This window comes from Cavia porcellus, unplaced genomic scaffold (assembly GCF_034190915.1).
Source record: "Cavia porcellus strain 051 isolate PalLab524CR breed Dunkin Hartley unplaced genomic scaffold, mCavPor4.1 scaffold_33, whole genome shotgun sequence".
Classification (NCBI taxonomy): Eukaryota; Metazoa; Chordata; class Mammalia; order Rodentia; family Caviidae; genus Cavia; species Cavia porcellus.
Window position 1 is genome coordinate 32,971,176 of NW_026947516.1, and position 22,009 is coordinate 32,993,184.

Consider the following 22,009-nt stretch of genomic DNA (forward strand, 5'->3'; position numbering starts at 1 on the left):
TTTGGTGGCACATGCTTGTAATATCAGCACTCAGGAGGCTGAGGCAGGAGAATTACCATGAATTCAAGATCAACCTAGGCTACATAGTGAGTTCAAGATTAGGCTAAATTACATAGTGATATACTGTCCAAAAAACAAAGCAAAAACCCAAACAAATGAAACAAAAGAATACAATTACCAGAAGTTGCCATGAAAAAACTGAAATTAAAAGTGAATAAATTGATAGAATGCTTACCTAACATATAGGAGGATTCCACTTTGGTCCCCAGCACTGAAGATGCACACACACACACACACACACACACACACACACACACACACACACAAAGACAGACAGAAACTGATTTAATAATTGCAAAATAAAAATGTTAGGTTATATATATTTAATGTTTATTCATGTAAATATTTATTTCAACTCTGTATAGATTTTTTTGAAATTTTGTATCTTAGAAATATAAGAAAGTATATAAAGTCAAATATAAGCCATGAAAAAATTTACATATTTTTGAAAATTATTCAAATGATATGAATGATAATATCTACTTATTACAATTGTCTGAAAGAACATGCATTGCCTAAACACATAGTATAACTTTGTAAGATGAAATTCACAGTACATCCTTTGGTCTTCCAGGCTTATTTTGGTAAACCATTTACTGAATGATAACCTCTGTCTCCATCAGTTTCACTTATGTGACTTAGAAATGTTTGAGAATTAAAAAAGTGAAATGGCCAGCTGCCAATAACATCTGACAACTATTCAATAGATTTTTAAAAGGTTAAACACTACTGAAGACTTGAATGTCAATCTAAAAGCATTTCTATTGTGACTAACTAGCCACCATCTCCAGATTGAAAAGGGTTTTGTCAACTTACATTTTCTGTTATTGGAACAGCTATATTTTTCTAAAAAAAATCTATGAATTTCTGGGTTTTTCAATCGTCTTACAGAGATTGAAACTAATATCTTCTTACACGTTCAAGAGAGAGGTGCATGTATCAGTCTACCTAAGTATTTTTTGAATCCCTGGCACAGTTTTATTTTTACCATCTCCCAATAATATTTTTAACAATATTTTGTTTGACACAAAATCCTGTTGTGTTGCACAGGCTGGCCTTGAATTCCTGTATTCATATGAACTTCCTGACTCAACTTCCTCATAATAATTGGAATCATAGATGCAGAATCCTCTACTTTGTCTTCTTAGAAATATATCAAATTTATGTTTTTATTTTTTAATCCCATAGAATGTCAATTTGCTTTTTGACCTAAAACTATTTGTAAAAATAGTAAAATAAGTAGTTATTATATAAAATCTAGATCTGCTGTTTGACTTGAAATCATAAAATGATTTATTAATTGGATTTTTAGATTGTCTGTTTTTTTTCTTTTTTCTTTCATTTATTGACTTATTTAGGTGAGACATCTCAGCCAAAATTTCTTGAAAGCCAGAGGAAGTGTAACATAATGATTATATTTGAGTCTTTAAAGACTATCTACAAGTTTTCCATCTCTACAGAGAACAGCATTATAACTGATGGCTGAAATTACACAAGAAATAGGTTCTTATAACACCCTATAGCTAATCTTTAGCTCTTTATAAACCAAAGTTAAGTTTAAATGGTCATAGCCCAGTCCTTTACAAATAGTTGTATAATTTTATTTTTCTGTAGTCATAAAATGTTGTTTTTCAAAGTCGCATAAAACCCATAAACATTTAAGACTTATCAATATGTGTTTGCAGATAGCCAGAGAGCAAAAACTGTGTAAGAGATATTATACAGCTATATTCAGTTAGCAAGTAGGAAGAAAGAAGAGACTTGAGAATTCATATGATTTTTGAGTAAAAAAAATTGCTGAATTTACTATTGCAAGTGTCACTGAATTTGCAGTCTGATAATCTGCAAATCATGGATTTGCTTCTGGTGCTAAATAAGTGCCTAAGCCATTACTGTACTGGCATAGGTTTCGGGGAAAGATAGAAACTAGTTCTCAGTCACATGTTCCATTTATTTGAGGATGATGCCATAAATGCTTGCACAGGTGCTCTCCACCAGAATGATCTGCTTGCAAATACCTCATTTTTAACTGGAAGGTTAATTTAAATGCTGTAAAATCCAGATAAAATGATATGCCAGAAAATGAACACAGGTCATGACACCAATTTCTGAAGTTCATTTAACGTTAATGTAGTTCATCTATTAGTGTAGACAAAAGTCTATCCCTCTTCTTTTTTATTTGAGACAAAATCTTGCTATGTCTCCCAGGCTAGGCTGAAAATCTTGCGTTTAAACAAGCCTCAGTCTCCCTAGTTCTAGAACCACTGGCATGAATCACCATGCCCAGCTCTACTCTCTTATTTATGAAAACGTGGATTTGCAGCTATTTTGTTTGGAGTATATGTCCTGTAAGTATTTGGACCTTTTACTATGGAATGTAGAAGGGAATGTTTCATTTTTATAATGTTCTAGTCAATTACCAGGCAGCTGAGTGCAGTTGCTTGATAAGGAGACCTCTACATGCCTAGACTCTGTTCTAGAACAGTGTTGTCCCTGGGCCAGCAATGGCAGCTCCTGGGAGCTTGCTATAAATGCAACCTCTCAGGACCTGTTCCAAGCCCACTGAATGGGAAACTTTGGAGGCGAACTCTAGCAGTTTGTATTTTTAGCAAGTCTTAACAAATTCTTGAGGTTTGTGCTCCAAGCTGAAAACCACATTCCTAGAGGCATTTGTATGGAGCATAAGGTCTCTCTAATAAGCAACTATTGTTCAAGACTGTTCTAAAGGAACCTTGCTAACCTCTTACTCCATAGCTCTTCATGATTCCTTAAGGAGTCTGTGAAATATGGTGTCTGCATCTTCAACACCATCTCTCCTGAGAAATATCCCAGGTATTGAAAATAATTATAGGATGTGAGTCATATGATGTCAAGATAAAATAACATGTATTCATTCCCTCCGTAGATTGGTTTGAGCATTTACTTAGCTCTACTCACTTAACTGAGACAAAGATCTTGCAGTCTGAGACAGAAGACAGGAGATAGATGATAGATAAATAGATAGATGATAGATAGATAGATAGATAGATAGATAGATAGATAGATAATAGTATAATAAATAGTGGAAGAGATCATCTCCAATAAGGGAAATCAATCTCAACTTTAGGGAAAATGAGCAACAGATTTAGCTTCTAGTTATTTAAAAAACTGGGCATCCATAAATATTGTTGAGCTACCATAAAATATGAGCAGTGGTGAGATATAAAAAGCAAATTTGTCTCTTTTCTCCAAAAGGACAAGGAAATGGAAAGTGAAGATCAGGTACAATATAATTGTAACAGTTGAGTAATGAGAAGGCCGTAATAAATGAATTTGTATCAATGAATAGCTTTGATATTATTGACAAATAAAATTGATAGTTTAAGCGTGCATCTGAGGCTTAGACACTAAAGAAATGAGATCTCTCTATTAAAATGAAAATGAAATAAAAGTAAAGAACAGAGGTTGAGATAAAATGAGTGTTATGCTGTCAGCATATATAGTGTGCGATGCATGCCAGAAAATCTAAATTGAGGGATAGAGATTACAAATAAGAGTGGGGAAGAGGGGAAAGGATTGGGCATCCTTATTAAGGAGGCTGTTATAAAGAAGTGATTGTAGATACTACTGGAATAAAAGACTTTTTCTGGTGCCAAGGATTGAACTGATGTGCTTGGCACACAATTGCTGTGCTGCTGAGCTATATAGCGGTGGAATAAAATATATTTTTAAAGGAAAAGTGGACTGAAGAGAAAACTGAAGTACGCCACAGAAAACAGCTTGGCATAACAACAATATATGGATTGTAAGAGAAATGGACATAGAAGAGGATGGGAACCCAAGCAATGTCATGCAAGCAAGGATGGAGTTTACCAATAAGGGGAAACTAAATATTTATAACTCTTCTGATTCTTGAATATTTTCTCTCAGTATTCCAGTATGTGTGTTGATCTTATTTTAAAAGGTTTCAAGCCTAAAGAAGACAAAAGCAAAGAATGATATTTAGTTATTTTATAATACAAACTTAGGGGCATTTCAACACTTTGGAACTCTTTGGAGGCAAATTGGAAGAGAACAACTTCACAGAAAGAAAATATTATATACACCAATATATACCACAATCTGCAATCTGGCTTACAGTGTCTTCCCTTTGGCTATTGATCCCTATACTACGCTTAATAACACATTCCTCCCCTGAAATAGGTTGCTAATTTGTCTATCTCATACTAGACTAGAAAACACTAATATTGTAAAATAAATTTAAAGTTTTATAGACAGTACATATGAATAGCTTATTGCTTAAATATTAAATTATTGTATATGCTGTATTATGTGTTATTTTCAATGATTTTTATTATACTAATGTGTACTAAGTATTAAATTATTCTATGATAAGCTGTCTGCTGATCTATGGAAAAAAGTCTTGTATGACAAATATATTATTTCTTGTAAAAATTAGACTTTATTTATAATATATATAAATGAATCCTGGATTTAGGATAAAAGAAACAGCAAAGTATGACACCTTTTGAATGTTTAATATCTTCTAATATTTGTCTCTCATAAATACTGTTTATTTTGTTTTGTACTGAGGAATGAACTCATGACCTCTTATTTGCCAGTCAGGCACTTTACAACTGAGCTAAACTCTCAGCCCTATAAAAACTGTTTTTTTAAAAGAAATTCTACTGATAAATTTTTCCAGGGTGTCTATAATGGAGTTGTTAGCTTTTTAAATCACTCTTTTAACCTTAGGGACATTAAACGGTTTTCTCATTTTTCCCTTAAATGATATAGCCATAAAAGGATTTTTAGATGGCTCAGGATTAACAGACTATTAGAATTAATGCATAGACATCAATCTCAGGAAGTGTTTGTGTCCCTAAAGTCAAAATGAGTATCACAAAGTCGCTTAAAGTAAGAATCAAAACTGTTCCACAATCTTTGATGTTTTATACCATCATGGATTTTATACCTGATGCTGAGTTCATTAAATTCTAAAATTCATGAGTGTTTCAATTCACCTTGATCTAATAATTGGGTATTACACTGGTGATCACAATGGAAAAAGTTATGAATATTGATGGTACTGTTAGAGTACCTGGATTGACAATATTTAGAATGGAAATATAAATCCTGATATCGTATTCTAAATATGAAACTGACAAACAAGAGCCAGAAGATAAGTGACTTTTTATTTTTAGAAATAACCATAAAAAATTTTAGAATGCCATGTTAGAAAAACTATGATAAAGTCAGCACACACAATTTTCAAATTCGTGAAGAATGTTCATGTGAACAGGGTTAAGAGGAAAGAGAGATCAGATTTTAGCATTATTTTTTCATTTATATTATATTTTTTCGTATCATCAAATGGATTATGATATGAGAAATACTTTGGCATTATTTTATGTGTAAAATAAATGGGAGACCAGTACAGCATTATGTTTTATACATGCATGCAGGCTAAATTATATTTTCAATTCCAAAAATGCAACAACAGAGTCTCAGTCAAAAATTAATGATTCCAAGTTGGATTTTACTCTTTTTTCAACAGAAACCTGCATTTTACATAATCTCTAAAAGTATTTCTCAAACCAGAACATGCCTATAATTCTATCTACAGGGGAGGCTGAGGCAGGAGGATATCTTGACCCCAGGAGTTCCAGGCCACCCTGGTTTATGTAGAGGGATCCTGTCTAAAATAGAAATGTAAAGACAGGATTCATAGTGTTCAAGAACATAACCGTTTGTGGCATGACTGCCTGTTAATCATTATAAAATGAGAGAACAGGCTGTACTGGCATGCACTTGTAGTTTCAAGTACTTGAAATGCTGAAGGAGGAGGATTCTTGGAGCTGAGGAACTTGAGATCAGCCTGGCCAACATAGTGACATCTATCTATTTCTTTCTACCTCTCTCTGTCTCTCTGTGTCGCTGTCTGTCTCTCTACCCTCTCTCAAAAAATCATTTCTGAACTATCAATCCAAGTGCAGCTTTCTCTCTTTTTGTCTACTAACAACAACAACAACAAATAATCACAACAAAAACAGATGGCCAAAGACAGGGTTGGCAGAACTTACTGTCTACATTATAAGTATACCACTATCCAAACATGTGAATCTTATAAAAATAATCATCCCTTATGATCTCTGTGAATGTGAATAGTAAAAGTCAGTATTCCATTGCTTTTCGTTTTGTTTTTGAGTTGCTAAGTACGGCACTGCACCTTGAACATACGTAGAACATTCCCTTCTACTAAACTGTTCCTCCAGCCATCATCAATCTATCACTGATTTCTTTCCTACTTTTTTTCACAACAACAAAAATGACAATGTGACCCCTTTATACCTTTGAGCTAGTTCCAAGAATATTTGATATTAGTCAACACTTGAGCTAAAGTGATGAAGACTGCTATTTTGATCCTAGGAATCGGCCATTTGAAAATAATTATGAAGTAAAACATGAATGTTTTCTTATCTTATTTTTCTCTTTATAAAATAATGAACTCATCTTTACACTCTAATATTTTTAACAGACAATAAAGATTATGATGCGTACCTGTCATACACCAAAGTGGATCCTGACCAGTGGAATCAAGAGACTGGGGAAGAAGAACGTTTTGCTCTTGAAATTCTCCCTGATATGCTTGAAAAGCATTATGGCTACAAGTTGTTTATACCAGATAGAGATTTAATCCCAACTGGAAGTAAGCCAATGTTTTAATTGCTATATTTATTTGCATATTTCAGTGTGTCTGTGTTGTCTTCATGTTTTACATATGGTTTTAATTTTTGGCTCTATACTTCTAAAATTGTGTCCCTGGATTTCTCAAGATGGTGTGTGTGTGTGTGTGTGTGTGTGTGTGTGTGTGTGTGTGTGGTGTGTGTGTGTGTGGTGTGTGTGTGTGTTCATATGAAATTTTTCAATTCTCCAGGGAAGATAATTCATTATTTCATAAAAAGCTCATTCTATGAAAGTTGACATTCAAGGATATCAAACGAGATATTTGTATCCTTGGAAATTATTTCTAACATCAGAGAAAGCAAGGCCCAAATTTACTGAAAGTGATCTTTGCCTGTTTTGAACTTCTTAAAGTATTACCCAACAAAAGGCTTTTGTCACTTAATGTGTGAGAGATGCTACAGAGGTTTCACTCATTCTTACACATTCTGTTTTCTTTGTAGCATACATTGAAGATGTGGCAAGATGCGTAGATCAAAGCAAGCGGCTGATTATTGTCATGACTCCAAATTATGTGGTCAGAAGAGGCTGGAGTATCTTTGAACTGGAGACCAGACTTCGAAACATGCTTGTGACTGGTGAAATTAAAGTGATACTAATCGAATGCAGTGAACTACGCGGCATTATGAACTATCAGGAGGTGGAGGCTCTCAAGCACACCATCAAGCTCCTGACGGTTATTAAATGGCATGGACCAAAATGCAACAAGTTGAACTCTAAATTCTGGAAACGTTTACAGTATGAAATGCCTTTTAAGAGGATAGAACCCATTACACACGAGCAGGCTTTAGATGTAAGTGAGCAGGGGCCTTTTGGGGAGCTGCAGACTGTCTCAGCCATTTCCATGGCTGCGGCCACCTCCACAGCTCTAGCCACTGCCCATCCAGATCTCCGTTCTACCTTTCACAACACGTACCATTCACAAATGCGTCAGAAACACTACTACCGAAGCTATGAGTACGACGTACCTCCTACTGGCACCCTGCCTCTTACCTCCATAGGAAATCAGCATACCTACTGTAACATCCCTATGACACTCATCAACGGGCAGAGGCCACAGACAAAATCGAGCAGAGAGCAGAATCCAGACGAGGCCCACACAAACAGTGCCATCCTGCCGCTGTTGCCAAGGGAGACCAGCATATCCAGTGTAATATGGTGACAGAAAAGCAAAGGACATCCCATCCCTGGGAGTTTGAGTGAAACCTGCAGCCCAGTGCCTGGAACTAAATCCTCGACTGCTGCTGTCAAAAACATGCATTACAATCTCTAGAACACGAGGAAAAACAGGGTCTTGTACATATGTTTTTTGGAATTTCTTTGTAGCATCAGTGTCTTCCTGTTTTACCATGTCTCTTACCATTACATTTTTTTGACTTTGTTTTATATGTCATTAGAATTTGTAAACTTACTTTTTTTTAAAGAAGAGACTTGATGTGTAGATAGAAAACTCTTTTTTTGCTTCATTAGTTTAGTTTTAGAATGAATTTTTATTTCCTTTTTAAAAAATGTTATTTCGCTTTTAACATTTCCTTGGGGTGCTTGGACAAACCTATCCGATGGGACAAGGAGCACCGGATCCTCTCTCGAGTTCTGCCTTTGATCTGCTGGGCCATCTCGGCCTTCAGTGAGCAGTTCAAGACTGCCAGCATTGCCATTTGAGAAACAAGAGAGTGCAAAAGAGAGAGAGAGAGAAAGAAGAACACTTGCTCACAGGAGGGCCCCGCCAGTCAGAGCCCTGAATCTCTTCCTTGTCCCACCTCATTCCCCACTTCTACCCTTCTAATGGCAGCATGACGTGTAAACTCTGCAGAGGGGTGGGGGTGGGTCTAACTGTCTTAACATTTAATTCACTGCTCTTCAGAATACACTCGAGACCCAAAGTTGTGCTAGTCACTTGACAGTGACCACAAAGCGTGCTAAGAAAAGATTGAGGGTGTAAAAATGGGGTAGAGTGTTATTTCCGTTTTTCAAATGAGTTGATGTACCCTTATATATATATAAATATATATATATAAAACAACAAAACTAAAGAAACAAAAAAAAAAAAAAAACAAAAAACAGGAAAAAAACAACAAAAAAATCAAGCCCTATATTTGATCACTTCCTGGAAAGGCATGAATGTGTTTGTGGCTGTTTTTGTTTAATATTCTACTTCCTCTTTTCCCTCTATAATTTTTCTGCAAATGAGATTATGTGCAAATGCCAGGCAAGTTAACTCAAAAGGGTGAATCGAGGCAATTCAAATGAAATTTACATGGAAGGCTTCCAAAGCAAAAGGAAGAATAGGACGTGTCATCAAATATGTTTTGTCACCTTGTATTATACAAAATGTTATTTTCTAAAGAGTCCGAGAAAAATCTGTGAAACTTATCGTGGAGTCCACTTGTATTTAAATGTTAACTCTCTTGTATTAATTTTGAGGCTACATTCAGAATTAGGTGTTTTATTCAGTCTGTGAAATAAGCAGCATTTATTAATATCAAGGTGTTTAAATAAGAACTCAGGAGGTCAAACATGAATACAAACAGATATCAGTATTTTGAAAATAAATATTATTTACACAAAATAGTTTTTAAATTAGATCAGAAAGCATTTAAAATAGTTAATTTTACTGTATAAAGAATTAATTTTTTAACTATATGGTTCTATCTTTCAGAAACAGAGAGCTGATGCTCCCGGGAAATCCATTTTTATCATTTAGCTTTATGTTTGAAAATAATGACATAAGCAGCTATGTCATCTTCATGTTAAAAACATTATAAGATCAGTATCAAAGGAACCTGCAGAAGACAGAGTCATGTAAAGGAAATATTACCTATGTAGCATTTAGTTAAAAAATAATGTGAGAAAAACACAGATAATAGAACTTCTTCATTACTTTAATGATTCATCGTAGAACATCCATCACAGTTAGCCCCTGTGGATTTGTGTAGTGGCTATTGTATTTTTGCTTTATTCCTGCTAACATATAACAAGAAAACAATTCTACAGTTTTGGTCCCATGCTAAGATGTGAGTTGGCCAAAAAAGAAAATGTATAAACTGCAACAGATTTCACCGAGGGTATAAGAGAGAACTACAATCTTAGGGATGAGTATAAACATTTTGTTACAATGAGAAGATTTCAGTATCTGTGTGACAAGGTAAAGGATTCTTAGCGTGTACGTTAATTTTTATTTGCTTAAAAATGTTTACTTCCCTGACAACTTGCCTGGGTCTTTCTCTACAATCTGTCTTTATTCCTGTGCTCCCCTTGGATTGTATCATATTTTCAAAAACCAGAAGTGAAGCTGTGAGGATGTGTGAAAATTTAAAGTCAGCTTTGCACATTGGGTTATTTTTAGAATTTGAGAAGGCCATTGTTTACATTGTACTATGGACACCTGTCATGAACAGATAGAAGTGAACCTCATTGGACTGGATACCAAAATCCCCCAGTACTCAGAAAAGTGTAAATGTACCAATGGCCTGGTTTATTTTTGGGTTTTATTTTCTTATTTTTCATTTCTTAAGTGCACGATGGAAGTGTGGAATAAATGTAGAGGAAGTAATCAGATCACAATCATATTTTAGGCATCCATAGGTGTTAATTTAGCTGCATTGGGAATACATTTTTTGTTCTATTTTTAGTGTAGATTTAAGCACTTTGAATAGCATGATTCAGGGATTGATGGGTAATATTTGATATTCTCACAATTTAAGAAACTTTTTTCCTCTAATGCTTTGTCATATTTTAAAAATAAATAAATGCAAAAGAAGCTATTTATGGCTTTAGGAACATTCCTCCCAAATATTCCTCTATCAGCTCCATATGACAACAGACAAAGGAAACTGTCATGTGTTCACGTGCTCTATGTTTAACAAAAGTTCTGTTAGAACTCAAATAAAATGAGAAAAAAATGCATTTCCCCTAGTGTTTAGGTTTCATCCTTCTCTTTTTTTCTGATGGGGTTCTGGGGATAACAATACTCTAGTTTGTAAAAATGCAGTTGAAAATGTGAATATGTTAGCCAAGCTGGGGGAGAGAATGGACTTCCAGACTTGGACATGTGTGTTGTTTGGTATTGCCTGTTTTTCATCAGTCACCGCTTGGGCTCTGAATGATATATTGTGGATTCAAAAGTCCATCCAGTTCTTTAGTATAATCTCAATTCTCTGCTTCTGAGCATCCTACACTTTATTCTGATGCTCAAATATTTGATTATTTAATACGAATTTAAATTTAATACCTTAGGTCTTCTCTGAGCAGAGAAGACATTTTTATCTTGTATATCCAGCTGACTTAAGTTTAGATCAATTCTATGAAATAAATCCAAAACATGAGTTTAGACCCGAACCTTCTATATGTCTAAGCTAAACACCTAATTGTTGAAACAGCCAGTCATTTTTGTGATTATTTTCTTCATAGTATATGTATTTGGGCCCTATTGACTTAATAGTAAAATTATAGATGCTGGCTTCTTACATATTTCATTATTATTAAGCATTTTGTAACAAGAACAAATATTAACTGAGAACCAACCCCTAAACTGTAGGTAAATTTTGTTTATCCTAGAATAGTCTTTCACTGTTCAGATGTCATTTATGTAAATTAAGATCATGCTTTCTAGGAAAACACTCATTCGTACTTTTGTGAAGTATTTCTGATTCTAGAATGATACAGTAATTCTCCTTTTTGATGGAGTATTTTTAAATTTATGCTTAATTTCTTTCATTTACAATTAGCATTTTTAGTTGTATCGTTAATCCAAGAAGACAGTGTATTGAAATTCAAAGATAGCATCAACATCTTCCAAGTGATGTGTCAGATGGGAAGAAAATACAGAGAGATGGAAGAAGAAAATCTATTACTATCTCTGATCTAAACTTGGTTGACCATTAACCCCATTTTTACATAGGTAATTAATAGAGGTAAATATTATTAAATAAGCTAGAAATCCTACCTACAGATCCACAACCACTATAATGGAAAAGTTTTCTGACAGTACATACAGTTACGACAAAGAAACGATAATGTAACTGGGTTCCTGAAAAGGAGATTGTCAGGGGAAACAGAGGCTATTCCTCACCTTATCACGAATCCTTCCCATTGAATGTTCTGAGCAATGTAACTGTCAAGTCAATAAACAAGATCAAAGAAAGTAAGTCCTTGGAATTCCAGACAAAATGATGGTGTGTAAAAACCTTTTTCCTGAATGTGAATCACAGGATACTCATTATCCAAAATGCTACTCATGCTTGGATTTAGAAGACATTATCATATACTGATTTTTAAATAGCTCACGTACCTTGAAGTTATTGTTGTGTCTCATATCCTACTTTCATTCATGAAAATTCAAGAGAGTGATTATTGTTCTTCTACTATAAGCAGTTCCTCTTCCAAAATGGCCTCTTCGGGAAACCTCTTGTATACTGAAAAAAAAGCTCCATATGAGAACAAATCATTTACACTTTGATGAATAAGAATTGCTGATTATTATTGGAATCATTTATTTTAATATTTTAATTAAAAATAATATAGGTGGAAAGCAAAATCAAGCAATTTAGTGATGTGTAAACTTCTTTATGATTCATATTTAATCATGTTTCTTTTTGCAAACCTAAGAAATAACAGTATAGGAAGAGAAGAAGTAATTGCTTAATGTGATTTTTCCAGAAAGGACCTGTTTTTCTTATGTAAAAATTTAGAATCAATTATATATTTGACTTTCAGCAGTTAAGTTTTTTAGTTTCCTAAAGTATGATAAGGTTTTGGAACAATATAGAGACTTTGGAAAATGAACTAAAGTGAGGTTGTGATTAAAGTTTTAGCTATTACTTGTGATTGCCAGCAAAGTGAAAGTTCATGCTATGCTAAGAAATTGAGATCCTATTGCAAGGAGCTACGAAATTTGAATAAAGAGAAGGATGATGATGAGAGTTAATCATACTCCAAATTTTATGTGCCTTATCAAAGCTCAGTAACATCCATAGAAAGTTCCCACACTAAAAAGAAGGAACTCAACTCCAATATTCCATGAGTGTCGTTTCTTGACTCCAGGCTGAGAACACAAGCACTTCTCCATCACACACACACACACACACACACACACACACTCACACACCATGAATATATACATTATAAATGTTTGTGTAAATTACTTCTCCTCAATAGTAAACTTTGCTTCAAATAGCCTCTGGGTCCACGGACAATCTCATGTTTTTCAGTTCTTCATTAAATTAAGTAAAATGCTATTTTTCCACTACCATTTACTACCTCTATTGATGTATCACATAGGGCCCATGATTCTGAAAAATATTCTCTTTCGCGTAGAAACAACCATCGTAAAAGTCATTATACTATGTCACTTTCATTACTAAATAAGCAGAATCTGAAAAACTGCACATGAACTTCAGAGTACTACATGTAATTACGTTGTGTAAATTTTAATCTTCGTATTCCATATAACATTGTTTCAAAGGGCATGCTGTGTCATTAAAAAAAGATTTAATGTGAAATGACATTACATAGTGCATGAATATGTGGCAAAGTAATTTGGATCTATCTTTACTAGTCAATGAACAATTAAATTGGGGGTGATCAGATGTGCTTTAGGTTAATTCTCAACTGGGAAGAAGACATCTTAATGTTAGGATACATGGGCAGTTGTCTGTATTCCTTGCAGTATATGCTCCTGTTAACTAGACCCCTTAGTGTATTTTTCCACCGAAGTAGTGGAGGTATGTTCATATAATCTATTGAATTACAAAATCTTTTACCTTTTCAGATTTTCAAGGAACCCAAACAGGAAAGTGGATTTAGTCATTTTCCTCGGCTGGTGTTCAAGTCATATTTTAAACTCAAGACACTATCAGATTTGTTCAACATTCAGTAAAAAAAAAGTGCATTTTACATAGTGTTTCCCTTTAGTTTTGCTTACCTTCTTTTGATTTTGTACAATCTAGAATGTATGTAACTCATGCGTAGGTGATGGAGGCACTCCTTTTTTCCTTATAATACTTACAATTATATATTTGGTTTTGCTTTGACTAGCGATAGGAAAATAGACAAATACAAGTGTAAAAATGAAAAATTTTAAACTCGAATTATAATTTGTGTTTTATAGTTGTTTCATAAGTCTGTTGCTCTCTATGAGTATGCTCTCTATATATCCTGTAAAAATAAATTTATATGTTACATAGAAATTCAAGAAATTAAATTATTTATTAAGCTACAAATGTTTCTTCTGATTTCTACCTGATCATAGGTGAAAATAAATTAAATGATGTGTTGTTGGAACATATTTAAGTATGTTTGTTAATTTGATAACTCTTGTTATACTTTTCCTTCCCTCTCTGTTTATGTCTATTTAATCTTATAATTCTAGGCCTAATTCCTATTGTGATTGTGAAAAAAGAGACTTAATAAATGCCTATAACTGCCTAGCTGGCTGTGAAAGGAAGAAAAAGAGAGAGAGAGAAAGAAAGAAAGAAAGAAAGAAAGAAAGAAAGAAAGAAAGAAAGAAAGAAAGAAAGAAAAAGAGAAGAAAGAAGAAAATAAAGAAAGGTTGATTTTTTAAAAGTCCATTTATAAGCTTTTTCCTTACTGATGGATTATGGAGAGATTTGAATCGCTGCTTCAATGATTTGAAAGTCATTATCATATTAATGATCTTTGCAATGTTATATTTAACATATTTGCTTCATAAAAATATTTGAGAGAGAAAAGAAAGGAATGATAGCAGGTGAATCCTTCTTCACTGTTTCCATTTTTTATTTCTTATTCTCCAGGCATTTTATTTCTTTGTTTGAAAGGATTATTTATATAATGACCTTAAAATATAATCCCCTCAGGTAATTTTAAAGTGGCCAAGATCTTTAATCATCTTGTTTTTCTGCTCTGTTTGCAGGTACTTGTAGTGCTCAATTATTCGTAAAGAGAAAAATTTTCGGCCTTATTTTTCACATTATATTTAAGACAAAGACTTATTTAGTTACTTAGTTATTTATTTGAGGGAAGAAAAGGTGGTAAATCTTTCCATCACAAGCATAGCAAGGGAATAACCATAAGCCTCTTAAAATGAATTGGTTATTTAAGCAGAATTCATATCTTAAGAGAGCAGCCTTTTAAAGAACACTTATGAAAGACAAAACAGAAATAAATCATTATGAAAATTTAAAGTAATAGCTTAAAACCCTATAAGGTTATGTGAGTTGAGGCTTCAAACTTATTAATATATTTAAAAATTCATAGTTATTTCTACCTCAGTCGGTTTTTTTAATGGACAACAGTAACCTCTGTTAAGAAAAGTAAATACGGAATAAAACTCAATGTTTAATTTTTATAGTATATTTTAAACTGTGCATTTTGGAAGATGATACATCATTCAAAATATCAGGAAAATGTCTCTATAGTTGAAGAATGTTTGGGATAATTCATGTGCTTCAGACTTACACATAAATTCTGAGCAATTTTCAATTATATTCATTATTGACAGTTGTTTAAAAAACCAACACTAATGAAGCATCTATTTTTTTGAAAATTCCTAATTACTATCAGATATAAATTTAACCATGAAGTAGAAGCATATAATGAGGCAAATGTTCAGTTAATTGTAATATTTTAATAATTCAATCACTTATTGCTGTGGGATTTTTGGTATCTATACAAGTCCTATAAGAATTATTCAGGTGAATTCTTCAATTAATCCTGTATTTCTTCAATCGATGCTTCGTGTCCAAAATAAGCTAGTATAGGTAGAGTCCTGACTTGTGGGCAGGAGGGTAGGGTAAGTTTCTGAAGAATACAAAAGGCACAGTTTGACAAATACATTAGCAAAGTATTTGCCCAAATTAGAAATTTTGATATCAATTGCCTTTTCATTCTACACTGAGGGAGATTTTTCTTGAAGTGTTTTATAACTGATTTAGAATTAATCAGGACTTTAGAAAACATAAATAAAACTGATAGAACATCAAAATCAATAATTTATGGATACTGTTCATAATTTTTGCTTAATTGTGGAAAGATATACACTTACGAGTTTTAAATTAAAGCATAGATAGATAACAATTAAAAAAAAAGAGCCATGGTGAAAAAGTAGACTGTGAATAACTGGCTTATAAAAAACAGCTAAATCAGCTCTTTTTTTACACTGGCAAAAATATGAGCCAATGAAGAAACACTTACAAAAGATAAAATATTCCTAAAACAGAGGAGGAGAAGAACATGCCCAAAATCTACATAAATAATGAGTATAAGATTATGAAAAATCAATAAGGGATTTAACGTAAATCAAGTGTTCTAATTCTGTTACACTTAGCAATACAAATTCTAAAGAATTATAAGCTTGAAAGAAAATGTAAATGAAAATCCTTTCTTAGATAATATCAGGCTGAACAGAGAAACATTTTTAGCATAATTTTCCGGGAGAAAATAGGAAATTGATTAATAAATATAATGTATCATAGGAATAATGATTTGTCATATTTGATATGACATAAAAATTTGGTCAAGTGTGAAATAATTCTTTCATAGCATCCCTCTAACTATAATACTATGAAGTTCTGGGTGTGCTTCAAAGTCCCTGAGAAGATTTAAAACATCCCCAAAATCCCAGAGATTCAGATGTAACTAGTTGGTATAGAATTTCTCCCTAATGTTAGTGTTCTCTTTTCTCTTTTGTTTTCTGTCTTTTTTTGAGAAAAGATCTCACTATATAGTTCAGCCTGGCCTTGAATGTACTATGTAGCCCATACTAGCCTGGAGTTCCTTGTGAACTTTCCGCCTCAGCCTCCCCATGCTAGGATTACATGTGTGCATCATCACACTAGGCCGGTTAGTGTTTTCGTAACAAACATTATAGGTGATTCTAGAGGACAATCAGAACTAAAAACTACAGGAACCAAACAAACGGTTCTCAAATCTTTTGCTTGTTAAAAATGAAATTTCAAATTGGGGTGCTTGTCAGTGGTATATTGCATGCTTACCATGTGTAAGACCCTAGGTCAGTTCCCAGGACCAAAAGCATATTAAAAAATAAAATAAGTTGGATTGAACCTCAGTAAGGTTGGAGTAGTGACCAGTATTTATTAGCATGTTTCCCAGGTAATTCTAGTGCAGAAGCCCACCAAATGCTTTTTGAGATATACAGGTGTAGAATCCATTGATTTGTTATTCCAAAAACTGGTGCTCTTTGGAATGGAAAATTAAACATTGCAGTTGAAAAATTACACAATAAGTAAACATGAGTATTACTTTTTAAATAATTGCTCCCTAATCGTTATATCTGTACTCACCATAAAAGTCAATAATTGAAATAAAACCCAAAGAATTGAAAATTATACAACTGAAAATAACCCAAGAAGAGGGGAAAATTAGTCTTCTTTGACTCAAAAAAGTCACCTACCATTGCCATTGAATACATAGTTTCAAAAAAAGTATGCCGTGTAGCAGAAAAATAAGCTAATTAGCAGTTAAGTGTTAATTAAAAACACAACTTTCTTCTGAAAGAATGTGGTTCTGGTGTCATTTCTGTTTTTATTTGTAAAGGAGGAAAAATAAAATTAAATAAGGTTACCAAAGACAGTTGTTAAAATAAATACAAAAATATCAAATCAGTTAAATTAGAGTTAATTAACCACTATTTCATTCAAATTAACAATTTTGTCTAAAGATTAATAAAGAGTTTTCCACAAGTTCTTTTGCATGAAAAGCATTTATAGCATTTTTTAAAGCAAACATTACTGGTTTGCTCTATAAAACAAACCTCAGGAATTTTTTGATCTTGTAATTTGGAGACCTACTATAAAGTACATAACTGCACAAAGTACAAAACCGTATTCATGCAGTGCCAATAAATTTAGTTAATGCTGCATGAGATAAGACAAGAAGCTAAATACCTCACCTTCCATTATTTCAGCAAAATGACAACCTACACAATGTCAAACCTCTTTCTATCTTTATTTTACCTCTCAACCATTTTCTCCAACAATGTAGTTTTAATCATATACATTTAACTCACTGGGCTAATTTGGATCTCTATGTCCCTAGTTTTGAGACTGCTAGCTTCTGTTTCTTAAAAAGAATGTATTATTTGATGTCAGATTCTCATGAACCGATTATGTCACTGATACTCAGTGCATATTTCAAGGACATTGCTCTTGTTAGGAGAAACATTCTTCTAAATTCTTCACGGAGATTTCACTTATAATCCTAGCGATTCTTACCACTGATGATTTATAATACAGAACATATCCGAAATAATATGCCACAGCAATTTTTATTGGGTTTAATATAGGTTTTAATAGTTAGACACTAAACAAAAAAGACAATACATTAATTTAGCTTCAGAATGCATAATGGAGAATAGGAGATCAGTCATTTACTGTCACAGTGAGAAGTATTTAGTGTGTTAAATGAGTGTACATGTATGCACACAGGCATAATGTACACACAATCTGAAATTTAAAACAATATACATTATCAATGCATTTCAATGTGGTTAAAATTTGTGCTACAGTAAACAAATACCTGTGAGTTTCAAAGGTAATACACTTCATCACGAAATTACCCAGTGAAACATTCTTGCATAGGCTAAAAATACCCAAGTTTCTCTTCAAGTAAATTTTCTTTAAGGACATGTATCTTATCTTAAAGGAGAGAATCAGCTCATTCTTTATTTTTCCCTTAAAAATTCTGTAACTGTTTCCTTTTCCTACTCTTTCCATTACACGGTAGCCCTGAATTATTTATTTATAAAGAACGAGAGTGGTATTGCACTCAGCAACTATTACAAGAAAAGCCTGTGAAAGCACCAAAGTTATTACCGTGGGATTCCTATCTTTTGGTCTATTTTATGTTTCCGTGACTGTGAAATAACTTACTCTTCAGATTACATTTAAATTATTTCCTCAGCAAATAACATATCCTCAGCAAACCCTAACTTTAGAAATACAGTTACTGATAAGACTTTTCTTTAGTTTTCTCTTTACAGACTCCGTGCCATCACTGAAGTGAAATAGAAACACAATAGAATTAAGTAAATTTACAACTGGCCATCTTACGAGTACTGCACCCTAAGTATTCTGCGCCAGGAGTTGACCTTGTATTCATAGTCATCTTCAAAACAGGAATCTGAAAAATTTGCTGTGTATCATCATGTGAATACTGGACATGGGATGAGAACTCACAGGAAGGGGATAACAGAAATTTTTGCTGGTGTAGGATTGGAGAATTGTTGATATTGCTAAAGATAACTATGACTAATGGATAAGACTACATAGCTGACTGTGGCAAGGATCACATACATAGGATATGTACTTTTATTTTTAAGAGGGAAGGAAATCAGTCATTATATATGAATGCTGCATACGCTAGCAATAGAGATAGTGATTTTGTAATTTTGATTGCACTTGCCTTAAATTTTTTTCCAAAAAGAAATTATGAATATATATATATATATATATATAAACAAATATAAATGAGGAGGTTGAAGAACATTGTTTAGAAATAGGCAAGTTTTGCACTGATTATACTTTTTTACATAATTTAATGCATAATGACAGAGCATATTTGACAGGTTCATTTAAAGAGTACATGAGCACATGATAACAGCAGTTTGTATAAGCACAAGGTATTCTATGTTTAGATTAAAGATTAACAATGAAAATTTTTGGTCTGACTGCTTTAAATATCAAAAAAGTTGGATGTTTAAAGATGCATTTGCTACTTGCATAAGAATATTTTTGTATAATATTGAGAAAGGTTTAAAAATGGACTTGCTTTATGGAGTGCAACTTTAAGAGAAAATAAACAGGGTTTATGTCCAGTTTGTAAAATGTTTTCTTTCAAAATTACTCTTTCACTGGTTAAATGCAAGGATATGATGACATGAAATAATTTTGTGTGTGAATTGAATAATACCATCACCAATAACACAAAACAAAATAAAGCAATGTGACTAAGTTTCGTATGCAAACTTCTTTGAATCAGTGCCTATACATTCTGACCACAAAAAGGGTCTATATTTGTTAGTATAAATGTTAGTATAAAAGGGTCTATATTTGTTAGTATAAATGTCAAATAATTATCAAAGTAATTCATTGCTTTACATATGAACATATATCTCTATTCATTATAAAGAAAATATCAAAAAATTTTATATTTTATATTTTCATGTTTCAGTATAAAATTATATTTATTTTCCCATTGAAGAACAAGACAAGTTAATAGCACTTCATACAGTTTATTAAATTTTTATGACATCAAAAATAATATGTGCAGACCATTCTTGAGCTTGTAAGAGGTTCTGTGTATAACTGACAAATAATGAATACAAATATTAGTGTAGAAATGTTAGAAAATTTATGAAAAAGAAAAAATTAAAGAAAAGGATGTACTGATTAATTATTATATACATATTTAACTCCAATATGAAATATGTGTATATATTCCCCATACATGTGCGTGCATATATCTATCTATCTATCTATCTATCTATCTATGCCTCATAAACATATAAATCACATATAACAGTTCAGATAGCTGATTTGAAATCTATGAATGCAAATGTTAATTGGCTTGGAGATGAAATAATTTCTACAAGGCTGGAAATATCCTTTGAAATTAAAATGAAATGTTAGATTATTTATGAAAATAGTCTTAGATAAGATGTTGGGATTTTCAGATATGTTTTTCTAAGTATAGTAACGGACTTTAAGTTGCTTCTGTGAATTTCTCATTATATAAATATAGAATAAATATAGAATATTTATTCTATAGAATATGTAGAATAAATATAGAAAATTTAAAATAGCATTCTTTACTGGGTATAAAACTTGTAGCAAGAAAAGGAGAAAAAGAAATGCAAATTTTAAGTATGAGAATTGTGCTATAGCACTGTGGGGGTATGCAAAAATAATGGGTTGACACAGTTTTTATTTTTAAGTTTGTAAAGCATTTCTCCCAAGAAGCCAACGGCATTAAAATAATAAACTACTTTCTGGTATATCACAGATGTTTCTATACCCATGGTAAGTATTACTGTTTCTTAATGATGTGTAGTTATTCTATATTTTGAACATCTGTGTAACAGTTTGTGGTTATTACTCTATCAGGTCATGCCCAAAGGAAATGCTAATATCAAAACTGGATGGATACAATTGCTCAAAAAAGTATTATGCACCTTATTTGAAATATAAAAACAGCATTTAGATCAATAACATTAACAACCAAAATTTAACCCATAGGAATAAACCTTTATCTGTTGCTCTGTAACTTATCTTTATTGTCCTATATAACATCACTGAATCAAGCATGATGTTATACTTTGTTTTCCTTACAATATCTCTAAGAGTTTGGCTAAATTAACAATACAGTCCTCCTTGTTGGAGCTCTCTAATCAGTGTCATAAGAAAGAAAATAATAAAAAAATTAACCATACACACGCAAACAGGATTTTTTTTCTTTTTAATGTTCTCACCTTCTCTGCTCCAGTGCGGGTGAGATGTAATATAGATGCAGTCCCAATTCTGTACTGTGGTTAATAGAATTTAGTCCTTCAATGATAATATAAACTGATAATACATTATTGACTCAGCTCAGGGAAGCACAATAGATATAGCAGTCAGGTGATCCTTCAATTGCAAAACTATTCTGGGATAAAAGACAAGGCAGTGGGCAATCACAATTCCTGACTTGAAGTTCTATTACAGAGCTACTGTGATAGAAACAGCCTGGTATTGGAAGAAAAGCATATCTGAGGATAAGTGGAATAGATTATAAAATGCAGAAACAATTTCAAACACACTCAGCCACCTTACTTTTGAAAAAGGGGTGAAACATGTTGACTAGAAGAAAGATAGCCTCTCTAATAAATGGTTTTGGAAAAACTGGCTTTTCACATGCTGAACAATAAAACTAGACTCATATATCTCATTATGCTTTAAGCTAAAGTCATAACGGATCAAAAAACTTAGTATTAAAACAGAAACACTAAATCTACTGGAAGAGAGAATAGGTAGAACTCTTGAATAGGTGTAGAAAAGTCTTCTTTAACAAAACCCTGATTGGGAAATATCACAAAGAATCTACAGCTGGAACTTCATCTTATTAAAATGCTTTTGCACAACAAAAGAAACCAAAGGAATGTGGATAATCAACAAAATGAAAAAAAATTGCCAGTTGTTCTCAGACAAAGGACTACTATTTAGAATATATAAAGATACCAAAAAATTTAAATACC

At 32.7% G+C, this 22,009-nt stretch overlaps 1 protein-coding gene across 3 annotated transcripts in view; it reads left to right on the top strand.

Annotated features, from left to right (window-relative positions):
* Nucleotides 1-19,730, top strand: part of Il1rapl1 (interleukin 1 receptor accessory protein like 1) — a 1,239,862-nt gene extending 1,220,132 nt beyond the window's left edge. For all 3 annotated transcript variants that reach the window (XM_063243102.1, XM_013146969.3, XM_063243101.1), the window contains 2 exons: nucleotides 6,578-6,748; nucleotides 7,227-19,730. In XM_063243102.1, coding sequence (XP_063099172.1) covers nucleotides 6,578-6,748; nucleotides 7,227-7,945 — 890 coding nt within the window. In that variant the 3' untranslated portion in view covers nucleotides 7,946-19,730. The remainder of the gene's footprint in view (nucleotides 1-6,577; nucleotides 6,749-7,226) is intronic.
* The last annotated feature ends 2,279 nt before the right edge of the window (nucleotides 19,731-22,009 follow it).